The 19204-nt window shown below is 47.5% G+C and overlaps 1 protein-coding gene across 3 annotated transcripts in view; it reads left to right on the forward strand.

Annotated features, from left to right (window-relative positions):
* LOC139235052 (zinc finger MIZ domain-containing protein 1-like) overlaps positions 1–19204 on the forward strand; it is a 293638-nt gene that overhangs the window by 264335 nt on the left and 10099 nt on the right. For all 3 annotated transcript variants that reach the window (XM_070866173.1, XM_070866174.1, XM_070866175.1), the window contains one exon: positions 2112–2357. In XM_070866173.1, coding sequence (XP_070722274.1) covers positions 2112–2357 — 246 coding nt within the window. The remainder of the gene's footprint in view (positions 1–2111; positions 2358–19204) is intronic.

Raw genomic sequence — 19204 nt, forward strand, 5'->3', positions numbered from 1 at the left:
CCCCGTTATGACTTCCCCTGATTCTGACTGCAGGGGACCTACGTTTGTCTTTACTAACCTTTTTCTCTTTACATACCTATAGAAACTTTTGCAATCCGCCTTAATGTTCCCTGCAAGCTTCTTCTCGTACTCCATTTTCCCTGCCCTAATCAAACCCTTTGTCCTCCTCTGCTGAGTTCTAAATTTCTCCCAGTCCCCGGGTTCGCTGCTATTTCTGGCCAATTTGTATGCCACTTCCTTGGCTTTAATACTATCCCTGGTTTCCCTTGATAGCCACGGTTGAGCCACCTTCCCTTTTTTATTTTTACGCCAGACAGGAATGTACAATTGTTGTAGTTCATCCATGCGGTCTCTAAATGTCTGCCATTGCCCATCCACAGTCAACCCCTTAAGTATCATTCGCCAATCTATCCTCGCCAATTCACACCTCATACCTTCAAAGTTACCCTTCTTTAAGTTCTGGACCATGGTCTCTGAATTAACTGTTTCATTCTCCATCCTAATGCAGAAATCCATCATATTATGGTCACTCTTCCCCAAGGGGCCTCGCACAACGGGATTGCTAATTAATCCTCTCTCATTACACAACACCCAGTCTAAGATGGCCTCCCCCCTAGTTGGTTCCTCGACATATTGGTCTAGAAAACCATCCCTTATGCACTCCAGGAAATCCTCCTCCACCGTATTGCTTCCAGTTTGGTTAGCCCAATCTATGTGCATATTAAAGTCACCCATTATAACTGCTGCACCTTTATTGCATGCACCCCTAATTTCCTGTTTGATACCCTCCCCAACATCACTACTACTGTTTGGAGGTCTGTACACAACTCCCACTAACGTTTTTTGCCCTTTGGTGTTCTGCAGCTCGACCCATATAGATTCCACATCATGCAAGCTAATGTCCTTCCTAACTATTGCATTAATCTCCTCTTTAACCAGCAATGCTACCCCACCTCCTTTTCCTTTTATTCTATCCTTCCTGAATGTTGAATACCCCTGGATGTTGAGTTCCCAGCCCTGATCATCCTGGAGCCACGTCTCTGTAATCCCAATCACATCATATTTGTTAACATCTATTTGCACAGTTAATTCATCCACTTTATTGCAGATACTCCTTGCATTAAGACACAAAGCCTTCAGGCTTGTTTTTTTAACACCCTTTGTCCTTTTAGAATTTTGCTGTACAGTGGCCCTTTTTGTTCTTTGCCTTGGGTTTCTCTGCCCTCCACATTTCCTCATCTCCTTTCTGTCTTTTGCTTTTGCCTCCTTTTTGTCTCCCTCTGTCTCCCTGCATTGGTTCCCATCCCCCTGCCATATTAGTTTAACTCCTCCCCAACAGCACTAACAAACACTCCCCCTAGGACATTGGTTCCGGTCCTGCAGACCGTCCGGTTTGTACTGGTCCCACCTCCCCCAGAACCGGTTCCAATGCCCCAGGAATTTGAATCCCTCCCTGCTGCACCACTGCTCAAGCCACGTATTCATCTGCACTATCCTGCGATTCCTACTCTGACTAGCGCGTGGCACTGGTAGCAATCCCGAGATTACTACTTTTGAGGTCCTACTGTCCTCTCGGGATTTGTAAGATCTTGCGGAGACGTCGTTGGTGGTATTTCTCCAGCGACTTGAGGTGTCTACTGTACATGGTCCTTGTTTCTGAGTCGTACAGGAGGGCGGGTATTACTACAGACCTGTAAACCATGAGCTTGGTGGCAGTTTTGAGGGTCTGGTCTTCAAACACTCTTTTCCTCAGGCAGCCAAAGGCTGCACTGGCGCACTGGAGGCCGTGTTAGACAGTACTACATCGGGCAGTGCCTCTACCTATAAGGCCATTCGTGGTGGACTGTGGTCGTTCAGTTTTCACTTCCACAGGTCTTGCATTGGATTGAAAGTGGATTTGAGGTCAAAGATCATGATCTTACTGAATAATGGCAGACTAGACTCAAAGGGCTGTATGGCCTACTCCTGCTCCTAATTCTTATTTCTTATGCCACACTTTTGAATCGTGATGTGATGCTTTTTACTCTTCCCACCAATGGCCTGGAAAAGTTTGCATGTCTATGGTTGTCCCATTGTTTGATCTCCCTTTTGTTTTGATCTTTTGTCCACAGATCCCTCATTCTGGCACAATGGATCAAGCCCACACTACTCTGCAGCAAGGAGTCCATGCACCTCACCTTGGCACCCAATCGGGGCAGTCACTGCACCACAGAAGCCCTTCCCAGCATCCACGGCAGCTCCAGCAGGCAGGCTCCACTGCCCATTCACATAGCGAATTGACCTTCAACCCATCCTCAGTTATGGAAGGGCAAGCAAGTGGCCAGGGAGCAGCTGACGTTCCAGAACCTTCTCTGGAAGTAAGTGTGACACTTTTTCATGATCTCTTCATATACCATCATCAGCTTCTTTTAAGTGAATAATACGTTAATTACGGGACTACTCACGTGACCAGAATATTGGCTTTACATTTACCTTTAACGAATCATCCATCAGCATCATCATAGGCGGTCCCTCGTATCGAGGATGACTTGCTTCCACGCAAAAAAGGGATGAGTTCACAGGTGTTTCAATGAAGGACCTAATATTCCAGGTCCCAAACTATATCCTGAAGGGTGGAAGATGCCTGTGCGTGGATTTTTTTAACGTATGGTTTTCAATGCACACCAGCCACCACACGGGCTTGACAGAGCTAGGTCTTGGTCCAATGGCAAGGATTAACCAAGACAACTGGAGACCAGCTCTGTTGTAGAGACCTAGTGAGCGCACATATAGCAGTGTGGGCTGCCCCTGGGCCCTCTCCTCTTCTGGGCCCCGAACTCCTGCCTCTTCTGGGCCCCCATCACGTCGTCCCACGATCACTCGCCGCTCCTGCGCCCTGACCTCGCCACTCCTGTTGTACCTACCCACGCTCCAATCAGCGACCTGGATCTTGGTGACATCCAATCAAGGACCATCAGCAGGTCGGGGCCTTCAAAGGAGCATACCACTTCAAGGTGCAGCTGACAATCAACAAGTGTCAGCTGTGGCTCAGTTGGCATTACACTCGCCTCTGAGTCAGAAGGTTGTGAGTTCAAGTCCCACTCCAGGGACTTGAGCACATCAATCTAGACTGACACTCCAGTGCAATGTTGAGGGAGTGCTGCATTGTCGGACGTGACGTCTTTCATAAGAGACATTAAATAGATTCAGTAGGGAAAGAAGCAAAGCTGGAATTGGAAAGCAGAAAAGTAGCAAGTGAATTTTGATGACAGAGGAAACAAGGACTATAAAATAGACAACGAGGAAGTTTGGCGGTGCTAAATGATATATAATTCAATGCAAGGAGTGTAGGGAATAAGGCAGATGAGCTGAGAGCACAGATAGACACTTGCGAGTATATTATAGCTATTACTGAGACATGGCTGAAAGAAGGGCAGGTATAGCAGCTCAATATCACGGGTTTTTCAGATGGGATAGAGAGGGGGGTAAAAAAGAAGGGGGGGTCGCAGTATTGAGTAAAGAAACAATTACAGCCATGAGGAGGGATGATATAAATACATAAGAAATAAGAGCAGGAGTAGGCCATTTAGCCCCTCGAGCCTGCTCCGCCATTTAATAAGATCAAGGCTGATGCGATCTTGGGCTCAGCTCCACTTCCCTGCCTGCTCCCCTTCACTCCCTTATCGTTCAAAAATCTGCCTATCATCGCCTTAAATATATTCAGTGACGCAGCCTCCATAGCTCTCTGGGGGAGACAATTCCACACATTTACGACCCTCAGAAGAAATCCCTCATCCTACTTCTAAATGGGCGACCCCTTATTCTTAAACTGTGCAAAATAGTTCTAGATTCCCCCACGAGTGGAAACATCCTCTCTGCATCTACCTTGTCGAGCCCCCTCAGTATCTTATATGTTTCAATAAGATAACCTCTCATTCTTCTAAACTCCAATGACTATAGGCCCAACCTAGAATAGACTGGCAAATGATACTTAAAGGGTTGACGATGGATAGGCAATGGCAAACATTTAAAGATCACATGGATGAACCTCAACAATTGTACATCCCTGTCTGGAGTAAAAATAAAAAGATGAAGGTGGCTCAACCGTGGCTAACAAGGGAAATTAAGGATAATGTTAAATCCAAGGAAGAGGCATTTAAATTGGCCAGAAAAAGCAGCAAACCTGAGGACTGAGAGAAATTTAGAATTCAGCAGAGGAGGACAAAGGGTTTAATTAAATAGAGTATGAGAGGAAGCTTGCCGGGAACATAAAAACTGACTGCAAAAGCTTCTACAGATATGTGATGAGAAAAAGATTAGTGAAGACAAACGTAGGTCCCTTGCAGTCAGATTCAGGTGAATTTATAATGGGGAATAAAGAAATGGCAGACCAGTTGAACAAATACTTTGGTTCTGTCTTCACGAAAGAAGACACAAATAACCTTCCAGAAATACTAGGGGATCGAGGGTCTAGTGAGAAGGAGGAACTGAAGGATATCCTTATTAGGCGGGAAATTGTGTTAAGGAAATTGATGGGATTGAAGGCCAATAAATCCCCAGGGCCTGATAGTCTGCATCCCAGAGTACTTAAGGAAGTGGCCCTAGAGATAGTGGATGCATTGGTGATCATTTTCCAACAGTCTATCGACTCTGGATCAGTTCCTATGGGCTGGAGGGTAGCTAATGTAACACCACTTTTTAAAAAGGGAGGGAGAGAGAAAACGGGTGATTATAGACTGGTTAGCCTGACATCAGTAGTGGGGAAAATGTTGGAATCAATTATTAAAGATGAAATAGCAACACATTTAGAAAGACGGAATCGGTCCAAGTTAGCATGGATTTATGAAAGGGAAATCCTGCTTGACAAATCTTCTAGAATTTTTTGAGGATGTAACAAGTAGAGTGGACAAGGGAGAACCAGTGGATGTGGTGTATTTGGACTTTCAAAAGGCTTTTGACAAGGTCCCACACAAGAGATTGGTGTGCAAAATTAAAGCACATGATATTGGGGTAATGTACTTGCGTGGATAGAGAACTGGTTTGCAGACAGGAAGCAGAGAGTGGTGGAGTTGGGGGATGGAGAAACCCAGGGCGGGGGACAGGAGGGGCCACATTGCAGCGGAGGTCTGGGGGGGGTGCGAAGTGTGTTGGAGGGGCGGGCCTAGGGGCTCTGTTCCTCGGTGCGGGGAGTGTTCAGAGTGGGATAGACGGGTTGACTGCGCAGATGGCGGTTGGTGGATGTGGTATGGTTGGCGTGGCTCCGGGGTGGCCGGGGCTGGGGGCTCGACATCCGGGGGTGTTCAGCATTTGGGAAGGATTCTGACGGGACGGGGCGGGTTGGGTGCGGGGGAATGTTCCCGGTGTTGAATGGGTCCGGAGCCAGGGGTGGGGGGGAACGCTCTTGGGATGGGGGGTGGGCTGTTTGGGGCTGGGATTGGGAGAGACTTCTTCACTCGGGGAGTTGTTGGCCTGTGGGGTTCCCTGCCGCGGAGAGTTGTTGATGCCAGTTCATTGGATGTGTTCGGGAGGGAGTTGGATGTGGTCCTTGCGGCTGGGGGGTTCAGGGGGTGTGGAGGGGGCGTGGCGGGGAGGTGCTGGGGTGGGTGATCAGCCATGATCTTGTTGAATGGCGATGCAGGCTCGAAGGGCCGAATGGCCTTCTCCTGCACCTATTTTCTATGTTTCTAGAGAGTCGGGATAAACGGGTCCTTTTCAGAATGGCAGGCAGTGACTAGTGGGGTGCCGCAGGGCTCAGTGCTGGGAACCCAGCTATTTACAATATACATTAATTTAGATGAAGGAATTGAGTTTAATATCTCCAAGTTTGCAGATGACACTAAACTGGGTGGCGGTATGAGCTGTGAGGAGGACATTAAGGGCCCAAGTTTCCACATGATTCGTGCCTGATTTTTAGGAGCAACTGGTGGAGAACGGACTATTTTAGAAATCGCAATTCTCCACATTTTTTTTTCTGCAGTTCTAGTCAGGTAGAAGAGTTCTAGTTTAGAACAGAATTTTTTCTTCAAAAGGGGGCGTGTCCGGCCACTGACGCCTGATTTCAAAGTTTCCACAGTGAAAATGTACTCCAAACTAAAGTAGAATGGAGCCAGTGAAGATTTTTGTAGAACTGAAAAAACCAGTTCTACACATTAAAAAATCAGGCGCAGGTTACAAATTAGGTGCCCAGAACGAGGTGGGGGGGGAGGGGGCGGAAGGGAAGTCATTAAATTCTACAATAAATCCTTATTTATACTTCTACAAATATTATACAAATAAATCCAATCTGAATAAACATTTATAAGCCACGAAAAGATTAAATAAACCATCTTCCTACCTGTGTGAAAGTGCTTCAGCCAGGGAGAATGCTGCAGCCGTTCGTGCCGCTGAGCGGGAGGGAGGGAGGGAGGGAGGGAGGGAGAGAGAGGGGAGGGAGAGGGAGAGAGAGGGGAGGGGGGGAGAGAGCGGGGGGGGGCGTCGGGTCGGGGAACAGGAGCGCGGGTCGGGTCAGTCGGCGGGGGGGGAGCGGGGGTCGGGTCGGGTCTGGTCGGCGGGGCGGGGGGAGGGCGAGAGAGCGAGTGTCGGGTCTGGTCAGGTGGGGAGCAGGAGCTGGCCGTGGGAGGAGCCCCAGTGAGGCCATTGGGCCAGGGCTAGGGGCTGCGTGCTTCGGGCCCCTCACACACAGTTCGGCGCCTGGAGCTACTGCACTTGCGTGCTGACTGTAGCGCGCATGTGCAGAGGTCCCGGCACTGTTTTCAGCGCCGGGACCTGGCTCCGCCCCCCCACAGCTCGTGCTGACTGCGCCAAGGGCCAAAGGACCTATAAGTAGGTGCAGACTACCGAGGATTTTTTTAGGCGCCGTTTTAGACGCGAAAAACGGGCGCCCAGCTCGGAGGGGCGCCCATTTTTTTTCTTGTGGAAACTTGGGCCCTAAGAGGCTGCAGGGTGACTTGCACAAGTTAGGTGAGTGGGCAAATGCATGGCAGATGCAGTATAATGTGGATAAATGTGAGGTTATCCACTTTGGGGACAAAAACACGAAGGCAGAATATTATCTGAATGGCAGCAGATTAGGAAAAGGGGAGGTGCAACGAGACCTGGGTGTCATGGTACATCAGTCATTGAAAGTTGGCATGCAGATACAGCAGGCAGTGAAGAAGGCAAATAGTATGTTGGCCTTCATAGTTAGGGGGTTTGAGTATAGGAGCAGGGAGGTCTTACTGCAGTTGTACAGGGCCTTGGTGAGGCCTCACCTGGAATATTGTGTTCAGTTTTGGTCTCCTAATCTGAGGAAAGACGTTCTTGCTATTGAGGGAGTGCAGCGAAGGTTCACAAGACTGTTTCCCGGGATGGCTGGACTGACATATTAGGAGAGACTGGATCAACTGAGCCTTTATTCACTGGAGTTTAGAAGGATGAGAGGGGATCTCATAGAATCATATAAAATTCTGATGGGATTGGACAAGTTAGATGCAGGAAGAATGTTCCCGATGTTGGGGAAGTCCAGAACCAGGGAATATAGTCTGAGGATAAGGGGTAAGCCATTTAGGACTGAGATGAGGAGAAACTTCTTCACTCAGAGAGTTGTTAACCTGCGGAATTCCCTACCACAGAGAGTTGTTGATGCCAGTTCATTGGATATATTCAAGACTGAGTTAGATGTGGTCCTTACGGCTAAAGAGATCAAGGGATATGGAGAGAGAGCAGGAAGGGGGTACTGAGGTGAATGATCAGCCATGATCTTGTTGAATGGTGGTGCAGGCTCGAAGGGCCGAATGGCCTACTCCTGCGCCTATTTTCTATGTTTCTATGTAACCTGCTCAACCTTTCTTTATAAGTCAACCCCTTCATCTCAGGAATCAACCTCGTGAACCTTCTCTGAACTGCTGCAATGCACGTATATCCCTCCTTAAATACGGAGACCAAAACTGGAAGTAGTACTCTAGGTGTGGTCTCACAAATATCTTGTACAGTTGTAGCAGGGCTTCCCTGCTTTTATACTCCATCCCCCTAGCAATAAAGGCCAACATTCTATTTCCCTTCCTGATCACTTGCTGTACCTGCACACTAACTTTTTGTGTTTCGTGCACAAGGGTCCCCAGGTCCCTCTGTACTGCAGCATTTTGTAATCTCTCCATTTAAATAATAATTTTCCTTTTTATTTTTCCTGCCAAAGTGGATAACCTCACACTTTCCCAAACTATACTCCATCTGCCAAATGTTTGCCCACTCATTTAGCCTGCCTATCTTCCTCTGCAGATTATTTGTGTCCTCCTCACAACTTGCTTTCCCACCCATCTTTGTGTCATCAGCAAACTTGGCTACATTACACTCGGTCCCTTCATCCAAGTCATTAATATAGATGGTAAATAGTTGAGGCCCCAGCACCGATCCCTGTGGCACCCCATTAATTATCGTTTGCCAACTGGAAAATGACCCATTTATCCTGACTCTATGTTTTCTGTTAGATAGCCAATCCTCTATCCATGCTAATATATTCCCCCAACCCCGTGAGCTCTTATCTTGTGCAGTGACCTTTTATGTGGCATCTTATCGAATGCCCTCTGGAAATCCAAATACACCACATCCACTGGTTCCCGCTTATCCACCCTGCTCGTTACGTCCTCAAAGAACTCCAGCAAATTTGTCAAACATGATTTCTCTTTCATAAAACCATGCTGACTCTGCTTTTACTACATTGTTTTTCCAAATGTCCTGCTACTGCTTCCTTAAGCATTGTCCCAACAACAGATGTTAGGCTAACTGGTCTATAGTTTGTCTCCCTCCTTTTTTTTTAAATAGGAGCATTACATTTGCACTTTTTCATTCCGCTCGGACCTCTCCAGACTCCAGGGAATTTTGGTAAATTGCAACCACTTCTCCAGACTCCAGGGAATTTTGGTAGATTGCAACCAATGCATCCACTACCTCTTCAGCCACTTCTTTTAAGACCCTAGGATGTATGCCATCAGGTCCATGGGACTTGACCACCTTTAGTCCCATTATTTTATTGAGTACGTTTTCTTTAGTGATTGTTTTAAGTTCCCTCCGTCCCTATAGTCCCTTGATTATCTATTATTGGGATGTTTTATTGTCTTCCACCGTGAAGACCGATACAAAATATTTGTTCAAAGTCTCTGCCATTTCTCTGTTCCCTATTATTAATTCCGCAGTCTCATCCTCTCAGGGACCAATGTTTACTTTAGCTACCCTCATTCTTTTTATATACGTGTAGAAACTCTTACTATCTTTTTTATATTTCTTGCTAGTTTACTCTCATAATCCATCTTCTCTTTTTTTTGAAGTCATTCTTTGTTGGTTTTTTAAAATTTCCCAATCCTCTGGCCTCCCACTAATCTTGACACATTTTTTTCAATTTGATACCATCCTGAAAAAAAATATGTTGGAAGGATCATCAAATGAGGCCGGAGAATTGTGAGATAATGCATTTAGGGAGGGCTAACAAGGCAAGGGAATACACTATAAATGGTAGGACACTGAGAAGTGTAGAGGAACAAAGGGACCTTGGAGTGCATGTCCATAGATCTCTGAAGGTAGCAGGCCAGGTGGATAAGATGGTTAAGAAGGTATACGGAATACTTGGCCTTTATTAGCCGAGGCATAGAATACAAGAGCAGGAAGGTTATGCTTGAACTGTATAAAACACTAGTTAGGCCACAGCTAGAGTACTGTGTGCAGTTCTGGTCACCACATTTCAAGAAAGATGCGATTGCATTAGGATAGGGTACAGAGGAGATTTTCCGAGGATGTTGCCTGGACTGGAGAATTTTAGCTATGAAGAAAGATTGGATCAACTGGGTTTATTTTCATTCAAACAGAGGAGGCTGAGGGGAGACCGTATTGAGATGTATAAAATTATGAGGGTCTAGATAGAGTGGATAGGAAGGACCTGTTCCCCTTAGCAGAGGGGTCAACAACCAAGGGGTGCAGATTTAAAGTATTTGGTAGGAGTTTTAGAGGGGATTTGAGGGGAAATTTCTTCACCCAGAAGGTGGTGGGGGTCTGGAACTCACTGCCTGAAAGGGTGGCAGAGGCAAAAACCCTCACCACATTTTTAAAATACTTGGATATGCGCTTGAAGTGCCGTAATCTACAAGGCTATGGACCTGGAGCTGGAAAGCGGGATTGGGCTGGAAAGCTCTTTATTGCCCATTGCGGACACAATGGGCCGAAATGGCCTCCTTCCGTGCTTTAAATTTCTATGATATGAAACCGAGGCCCCATCTGCTCTCTCAGATGGACGTAAAAGATCCCATGGTACTATTTCGAAGACGGGAGTTATCCAATATTTATCCTTCAATCAACATAACAAAACAGATGATCTGGTCATTATCACATTGCTGTTTGTGGGAGCTTGCTGTGCGCAAATAGGCTGCTGCGTTTCCCACATTACAACAGTAACTGTACTCCAAAAGTACTTCATTGGCTGTAAAGCGCTTTGAGACGTGCACTGGTTGTGAAAGGTGCTATATAAGTGCAAGTCTTTTTCTTTTTCTCTTAATACAATGAATAGTGCGATCAAGATTCCAATTCCTTTAGATTTTAGCTTGGAACTGCAGTTCAGTAAGCTGCATTGTGCATGTTCTTTCCATATTGGACATTTCCACAGTTCCCTAAAGGTTTTTGTCCTGAAAAATTTTACACCAAAATATCTCTAAAAATAAATGGAAACATAGGCCGGGATTATCTGGGGTCCATGCGGGCGCAATTGGAGGCGGGTCGTGTGGGAAAGTTAAAATAAGTTGCAGCAGGTCGGTGCGTTTGCCGGTGCGACAGAGGCGGATAACCAAATTCAAATCATTAACGGGTAGTTGTCAGACCCTTGAGCACCTTTTTCAGCCGACCTTTCCAAATTTTCCTGGCTGCCCACAAGATTCACACAGCTCGGGAATCACGTTGGTCAGCCGGAGGCGGGAGTTTAGTGGCCATTGCTCCAGCTGATTGGATGACAGCATGAAATGTACTATGAAAGCTCCCACCTGACAGCTGGTCACTTTCCTTGGGCAGAAGCAGTTGCTGACTGCATTCCCAGCACAGATTTAGGTTTTTACAGGCTGCAAGTGTTTCCAGCAAAGTCGCCGTCCAGTCTCACCTCATTGGTACAACCTGTCACACCACTGACCGCTTGCTCCTCTGATCGCTGCTTGACATGCCATCTATTCCATCAGCATGGGTGCCATTTATACTGTCTCTCACCTTGGTCCTCAGAATCGGACCACGATAGGCCCCAACAGCAGCAGTACCAGGTACACCAGCAGCACAACCAACAACACCACCATCACCAACTTTCTCCTCAACCACCTAATGCTCCACAGGACAGAGGGCATCAGCACAGGGCTGCACCGTGCCAGAGGCGATACCTGAATGCAGAGTATACAGGCAGAGGATGAGCTTCCTCAAAATGATGGAGCAGCAGTGCCATAGAGGTTCAGGCTTTTGCGCCAGGTCGTTGCAGGCATTTGTAGATTGCTGAAACAAGACCTGCAGTCCAGAGGAGTGGGTGGACATGCCTTACCAGTGACTGTCAAAGTCACCAGCACGCTCAACTACTTTGCCTCAGGCTCCTTCCAGGGATCTGCAGCAGACATTTGCAGCATCTCTCAGTCGGCCGCCCACAGATGCATCACGCAGGTCACCGATGCCCTCTTTGACAAGTCAGCCAATTATATCAACTTTGCCACTGATGAAGCCAGTGTTACTGAGCAGGCGTTCAGCTTTGCCATTCTGGCTGGCTTCCCACAGGTGTAGGGCATCATCAACTGCACACGTGGCCATCAGGGCACCCTATCATAATCCAGGAGTCTTTGTCAACCGCAAGGGCTTCCTTGTGTGTAGCTGGTCTGCAACCATAGGAAGATCATCATGCGTGTGTGCGCCAAATTCCATGATAGCTGTCATGACTCTTTCGTCCTTCGCCAGTCCACCCTCCCTCAGCTCTTCGCTCCTCCAAACAGACTTTCGGCTGGTTACTTGGAGACAAGTGATATCCACTGAAGACGTGGCTCATGACTTCCTTGAGGAGACTAAGAACTGAGGCCTAGGAGAGATTCACTGAAAGCCACATTTCACCAGATGTGTCATAGAGCAGACAATAGGCATGCTGAAGATGCGCTTCAGATACCTTGACAGATCTGGAGGAGCCTTTGAGTACGCACCAGCCTGGGTCACCAGAATCGTCGTGGTCTGCTGTGCCCTGCGCAACATAGCACAGCAGCGAGGATTAGCGCTGCATGAGGAGCAAAGCACTGAGTGGACAGCCTCTTCAGAGGAGGAGGAACATCAGCTGGAGCAGGAGGAAGCTGCGGGCCAAATTCCACCAGCACCCGAGCACATTGCTGCCAGGGAGGCCAGGGATGGCCTCCTCATGGCCAGATTTACTTAACTTTACGCAGTGCATCCATATGGCTGCCACATGCTGCGCTAGGTCCACACCACCCCACAGCAACACCATAAAGGATTCCTAAAATGACCAAGCCATTCCTTTCACACTGACCACCATTGCTGGAGATACTGTCCTGTCTCACCATTCACTGCAACTCACTCAAAGATGCACACAAATTTGTCCAAGACGGGAAAGTGATGAAAATAAAGATTTTTATGGTTGACAATACATTAACAGAAACTTGACATTAACTTTGAATACAACACCTAAGTGGCTGCCCTTGTAAATCTATCTGTGTGTCCTCTTTATCTTCCACGTGGTTCTATGAGATGCTACGCCTATGACTTCAGCAGACGTAGATCTCTGGGTTTTGGAGCCTGTGATGGTCCCGCCAAAGTCTGCTGCTCCTGCGACTGTCCAGGGGCAGGCTCTGTCATCGTGATCCTAGGAACCATCTGGGGCTCTGACTGAGGGGGTGGCAATGGGGGAGAAGTGTAAGCGCTTTGAGAGAAGCTCACACTTCCATGTCCGCTCTCACCGTCATCCCTCTCATGGGCTACCCGCACTTTCCTGTTACCAAGGAGCTGAAGAGCACCTGCTGGAGAGCATCACTGGGGCCATGAGGACCCACATCTACGCTGGCATCCCTCCTAGAAAGGAGGTCTATAATCCTCTGCCATCTGTGCTCCATAGATAGCCATCTATTCTCCATAGAGACCATGTGCTGCTGTGAATGGTGCATTAGCTGCTCCATACAGGTGACCATCCTATCCATGGAAGAGTCTACAGTTACCATCTTCTGCGCCACGGCGGTGCCCATGTTGGACATGGACTCATCCATTCTTGGAACATTTGCAGACATTGCGGTCGCAAAATCTGTCTTCTTCTAGCACCTCCAGGATCGCCCTCTTTCTAGATGGCCCCCGAGGCACAGCGTCTGCATGCAGCTGAGCAGAGCTTGGAGCGTCCTGTGCCCTCTGGCAAGGAGTCTCCATTTCTATTCCTGTCTCTACCATCTGCTCTTGCTCACTTGTGACTTGTGACGGACCCGGTGACAACACTACTCTTATCTTGCGTGGGACCCCTCGAGGGGCTGATGCTGGGTTCGCTCGTGTCTGGTGATGCTGCATTCTCAAGAGGTTGGAGGCTCCTCTGAGGAATCGTCTTCCTCCTCCTCCTCCTGGACAGTTGGGGGCGGGGGGATCTTCATGGACCCGTGGGAATGTAAAGAGATGAGTTAGATATGCCATATTAAAAATGGGTACATGCACATGATGACTATTCAATGGCTGATGACATGTCCCCATATGAATGACTGATGTATGCCAAGTGGTTGTTTGATATGTAATTCTGTCACCACACGGGCTTGACCGAGCTAGGCCTTTATCCAGTGGCAAGGGTTAACCAGGATGACTGGAGACCTGTTCTGCTGCACGGACCTAGTGCACACACATACGGCAGTGTGGGCTGGCCCATGCTTCTCCTCGGCCCTCGGCTCTTCTGGCCCTCTTACACTCATTTGCCGCACCTCCGCCACGATCTCTCCCCGCTCCTCCGCCACAACGGGAGTGCACCTTAGTGACAAAGGCCATTTGTACAACAACCGGGTGCACAAACTTCTGCATTTTGTAGAAACTTGGGGGAATAACCAAGAGCCACTGTAAAGTTTCTTATCTAAAACAGACCGTCTATGATGATGATGAATTCTGTCACCAGGTTGCTGAGATGTCCCCCTCTCTCCATGTCCCACCTCCAGCTGCTCGACCACTCCCGATACTTCCATGATTGCATTAGGGTGAGGGGTGGCTAGTAAGATGGGGATGTGATAATGTAGATAGAGAGAGAGGGATGGTTGGATGTGCAAGGTATGTTAGTGTGAGTAAGGATGTGCAGCAGTCATAATCATAAGCAGTCCCTCGAAATTGAGAAAGATTTGCTTCCACTCTAAAAGTGAGTTCTCAGGTGGCTATACAGTCCAATGCGGGAATTACAGTCTCTGTCACAGGTGGGGCAGACAGTGGTTGAAGGAAAGGGTGGGTGAGGAGCCTGGTTTACCACACGCTCCTTCCACTGTCTGCGCTTGATTTCCACATGCATTTGGCGACGAGACTCAAGGTGCTGAGCTCCCTCCCGGATGCTCTTCCTCCACTTTTGAGCGGTCTTAGGCCAGAGATTCCCAGGTGCCGGTGGGGATGCTGCACTTTATCAAGGAGGGCTTTGATGGTGTCCTTGAAACGTTTCCTCTGCCCACCTGGGGCTCGCTTGCCGTGTTTGAGCTTCGAGTAGAGAGTCTCATTTCGGGCATGTGGACGATGTGGCCCGCCTGACGGAGCTGGTTGAGCATGATCAGTGAAACGTGGACCATTTTCCATACCAGGGAGTCTACTATCAGAAAGGGCAGACATCGATGACGAGGTCCAACATCACCTCCAGTGTGCCAGCACAGCCTTCGGAAGAGAGTGTTTGAAGAAAAGGACTTCAAATCTGGCACCAAGCTTATAGTCTACAGGGCTGTAGTGATACCCGCCCTCCTATATTGCACAGAGATGTGGACTATACACAGCAGACATCTCAAAGCGCTGGAGAAGTACCACCAGCGCTGCCTCCAAAAAGATCCTACAAATTCACTGGGAGGATAGACACACCTACATCCGTGTTCTCGCTCAGGCCAACATCCCCAGCATTGAAGCACTGACCATGTGCAGAACTAGTGTTGAGAAGACAGAGTGATGGGGATGTGATGAGAGACACAGCAGGATGAAATTGAATGTGGCTTTGCACTCACCTTTCCTGATCTAATGAGATCATTGAAACATTTCTGGCACTGCACCCAGGTCCTCCTCACCACATCCCTGTTGTTGATCCCCTCTGCAATTTGGAGCCAGGCTCTTTTTGTCTCCTGGGAAGGTCTCTTCTGCCCATTCGAAGGGAAGAGGACCTCCCTGTGTGCTCTAACTCCCTCCCCAAGCATATGGAAGGAGTCATCGGAGAACCAGGGTTCAGCCCTCTGCTTCTTGCAGTCATCTCTCCAACTGCTTGGAGCAATCAAAACCACCAGTGTGCTGCCTGCACGCTCCTAGATGAACCTTCAACTGCAATGTGGCCATGGCTCCTTTAAATATTCCGGCTGAAAGTGTGTCATCGATGACGTCAACAGACCTGCACCATTTAAAAGGGCCGGGTAATGTGCAGGGCGGGCTTAATAGGCCCCATTAGCGCAAAGTCGATGGGTCGCAATCCGTTTTGCCGACCGCACCTGACCCGCCCAGATAGAAGAAAATTCCAGCTGTCTCTCTTCACCAACCACAACTCCACTTGATGTGGTCCTAGATTTCACTCTGTGGTCCAATATATTCTTGAACAAAGATGAGAGCACATGGAATTGGAGGTGACCTGTCGACCTGGGTAGGGAATTGGTTTGGAGGTAGCGGACAGAGAGTAGGGTTAATCGATATGCACCCAAATTGGCAGATGTGACTAGTGGTGTCACATCCGTACTGAATCCACATCTGTACACTACATTTATAAATGGCTTCGATAAAGGAATAGAGATACGTAGATCCAAGTTTGTAAATGATGCTAAATTAGGTGGCACAGCAAATAGTGTAGATGGGAGAAGAAAGTTGCAATGGAACATTGATAGATCAAGTGGTCTACATGGACTTCCAAAAGGTGTTCGACAAAGTGCCACATAATAGGCTTGCCAGCAAAGTTGAAGCCCATGGAATAAAAGTGACAGTGGCAGCATGGATACAAAATTCGCAAAGTGACAGGAAACCGTAGTGGTGAACTGTTGTTTTTCTGACTGGAGGAAGGTATACAGTGGTGTTCTCCAGGGGTCGGTACTAGGACCACTGCTTTTCCTGATATATATTAATGATTTGGATGTGGGTGTACAGGGCACAATTTCAAAATTTGCAGATGACACAAAACTTGGAAGCATAGTGAAGAGTGAGGAGGATAGTGATAGACTTCAAGAAGACATAGACAGGCTGGTGGAATGAGCGGACAGATGGTAGATGACATTTAAAGCAGAAAAGTGCGAAGTGATACATTTTGGTAGGAAGAACGAGGAGAGGCTATACAAACTAAATTATACAATCCTAAAGGGGGTGCATGAACAGAGAGACCTAGAGGCAGGGCACTAATCGTGGCAGGGCAGGTTGAGAAAGCCATTAAAAAAGCTTACGGGATCCTGGGCTTCATGAATGGATGTATAGAGTACAAAAGCATAGATATTATAATGAACCTGTATAAAACACTGGTTCAGCCTCAACTGGAGTATTGTGTCCAATTCTGGGCACTGCACTTTAGGAAGGATGTGAAGACCTTCGAGAGGATGCAGAAAAGATTTATGAGTGGTTCCAGGGATGAGGGACTTCAATTACGTGGATAGACTGGAGATGCTGGGGTTGTTCTCCTTGGAGCAGAGAAGATTGAGAGGAGATGTGATAGAGGTGTTCAAAATCATGAGGGGTCTGGACAGAATAGATAGAGAGAAACTTTTCCCATTGGCACAAGGGTCGAGAACCAGAGGACACAGAATTAAGATAATTGGCAAAGGAACCAAAGGCGACATAAGAAGAAACCTTTTTACACAGTGAGTGGTTAGGATCTGAAATGCACTGCCTGAAAGAGTGGCGAGGGAAGACTCAATCACTGCTTTTAAAAAGAAGTTGGATAAATATCTGAAATAAAAAAAGATTTCAGGGCTACAGGGAATGGGTGGAGGAGTGGGACTGGCTGAAGAGCTCTTGCAGAGAGCCGGCATGGGCTCGACGGGCCGAAAGGCTTCCTTCCGTGCTGTAACTATTCAATGATTCTAAATGAGTAGTCAAAACTGTGAAAGATGGAGTTCACTATGGGGAAGTGATCCACTTTGGACCCAAAACTAGGAACTGCGGAGGAGCAGAGATTTAGGGGTCTATGTACAGAGATCATGAAAAGCTAGTGGGCAGAACAAAAAATAATTTTAAAGGTTAATGGTATGTTGGCCTTTATCAGAAGGGGGTTAGAATACAAAAAGGTAGACGTTATACAACAATTATATAGAAACATAGAAAATAGGTGCAGGAGTAGGCCATTCGGCCCTTCGAGCCTGCACCGCCATTCAATGAGTTCATGGCTGAACATGCAACTTCAGTACCCCATTCCTGCTTTCTCACCATACCCCTTGATCCCCTTAGTAGTAAGGACTATATCTAACTCCTTTTTGAATATATTTAGTGAATTGGCCTAACAACTTTCTGTGGTAGAGAATTCCACAGGTTCACCACTCTGGGTGAAGAAGTTCCTCCTCATCTCGGTCCGAAATGGCTTACCCCTTATCCTTAGACTGTGACCCTTGGTTCTGGACTTCCCCAACATTGGGAACATCCTGCATCTAATCTGTCTAAACCCATCAGAATTTTAAACTTTTCTATGAGGTCCCCTCTCATTCTTCTGAACTCCAGTGAATACAAGCCCAGTTGATCCAGTCTTTCTTGATAGGTCAGTCCCGCCATCCCGGGAATCAGTCTGGTGAACCTTCGCTGCACTCCCTCAATAGCAAGAATGTCCTTCCTCAGGTTAGGAGACCAAAACTGTACACAATACTCCAGGTGTGGCCTCACCAAGGCCCTGAACAACTGTAGCAACACCTCCCTGCCCCTGTACTCAAATCCCCTCGCTATGAAGGCCAACATGCCATTTGCGTTCTTAACCGCCTGCTGTACCTGCATGCCAACCTTCAATGACTGATGTACCATGACACCCAGGTCTCGTTGCACCTTCCCTTTTCCTAATCTGTCACCATTCAGATAATAGTCTGTCTCTCTGTTTTTACCACCAAAGTGGATAACCTCACATTTATCCACATTATACTTCATCTGCTATGCATTTGCCCACTCACCTAACCTATCCAAGTCACTCTGCAGCCTCATAGCATCCTCCTCGCAGCTCACACTGCCACCTAACTAAGTGTCATCCGCAAATTTGGAGATACTACATTTAATCCCCTCGTCTAAATCATTAATGTACAGTGTAAACAGCTGGAGCCCCAGCACAGAACCTTGCGGTACCCCACTAGTCACCGCCTGCCATTCTGAAAAGTACCCATTTACTCCTACTCTTTGCTTCCTGTCTGACAACCAGTTCTCAATCCATGTCAGCACACTACCCCCAATCCCATGTGCTTTAACTTTGCACATTAATCTCTTGTGTGGGACCTTGTCGAAAGCCTTCTGAAAGTCCAAATATACCACATCAACTGGTTCTCCCTTGTCCACTCTACTGGAAACATCCTCAAAAAATTCTAGAAGATTTGTCAAGCATGATTTCCCTTTCACAAATCCATGCTGACTTGGACCTATCATGTCACCTTTTCCAAATGCGCTGCTATGACATCCTTAATAATTAATTCCATCATCTTACCCACTACCGATGTCAGGCTGACCGGTCTATAATTCCCTGTTTTCTCTCTCCCTCCTTTTTTAAAAAGTGGGGTTACATTGGTTACCCTCCACTCTATAGGAACTGATCCAGAGTCAATGGAATGTTGGAAAATGACTGTCAATGCATCCGCTATTTCCAAGGCCACCTCCTTAAGTACTCTGGGATGCAGTCCATCAGGTCCTGGGGATTTATCGGCCTTCAATCCCATTAATTTCCCCAACACAATTTCCCGACTAATAAGGATTTGCCTCAGTTCCTCCTCCTTACGAGACCCTCTGACCCCTCTTATATCCGGAAGGTTGTTAATGTCCACCTTAGTGAATACCGAACCAAAGTACTTGTTTAATTGGTCCGCCATTTCTTTGTTCCCCGTTATGACTTCCCCTGATTCTG

This window comes from Pristiophorus japonicus, chromosome 22 (genome assembly GCF_044704955.1).
Source record: "Pristiophorus japonicus isolate sPriJap1 chromosome 22, sPriJap1.hap1, whole genome shotgun sequence".
Lineage (NCBI taxonomy): Eukaryota > Metazoa > Chordata > Chondrichthyes > Pristiophoridae > Pristiophorus > Pristiophorus japonicus.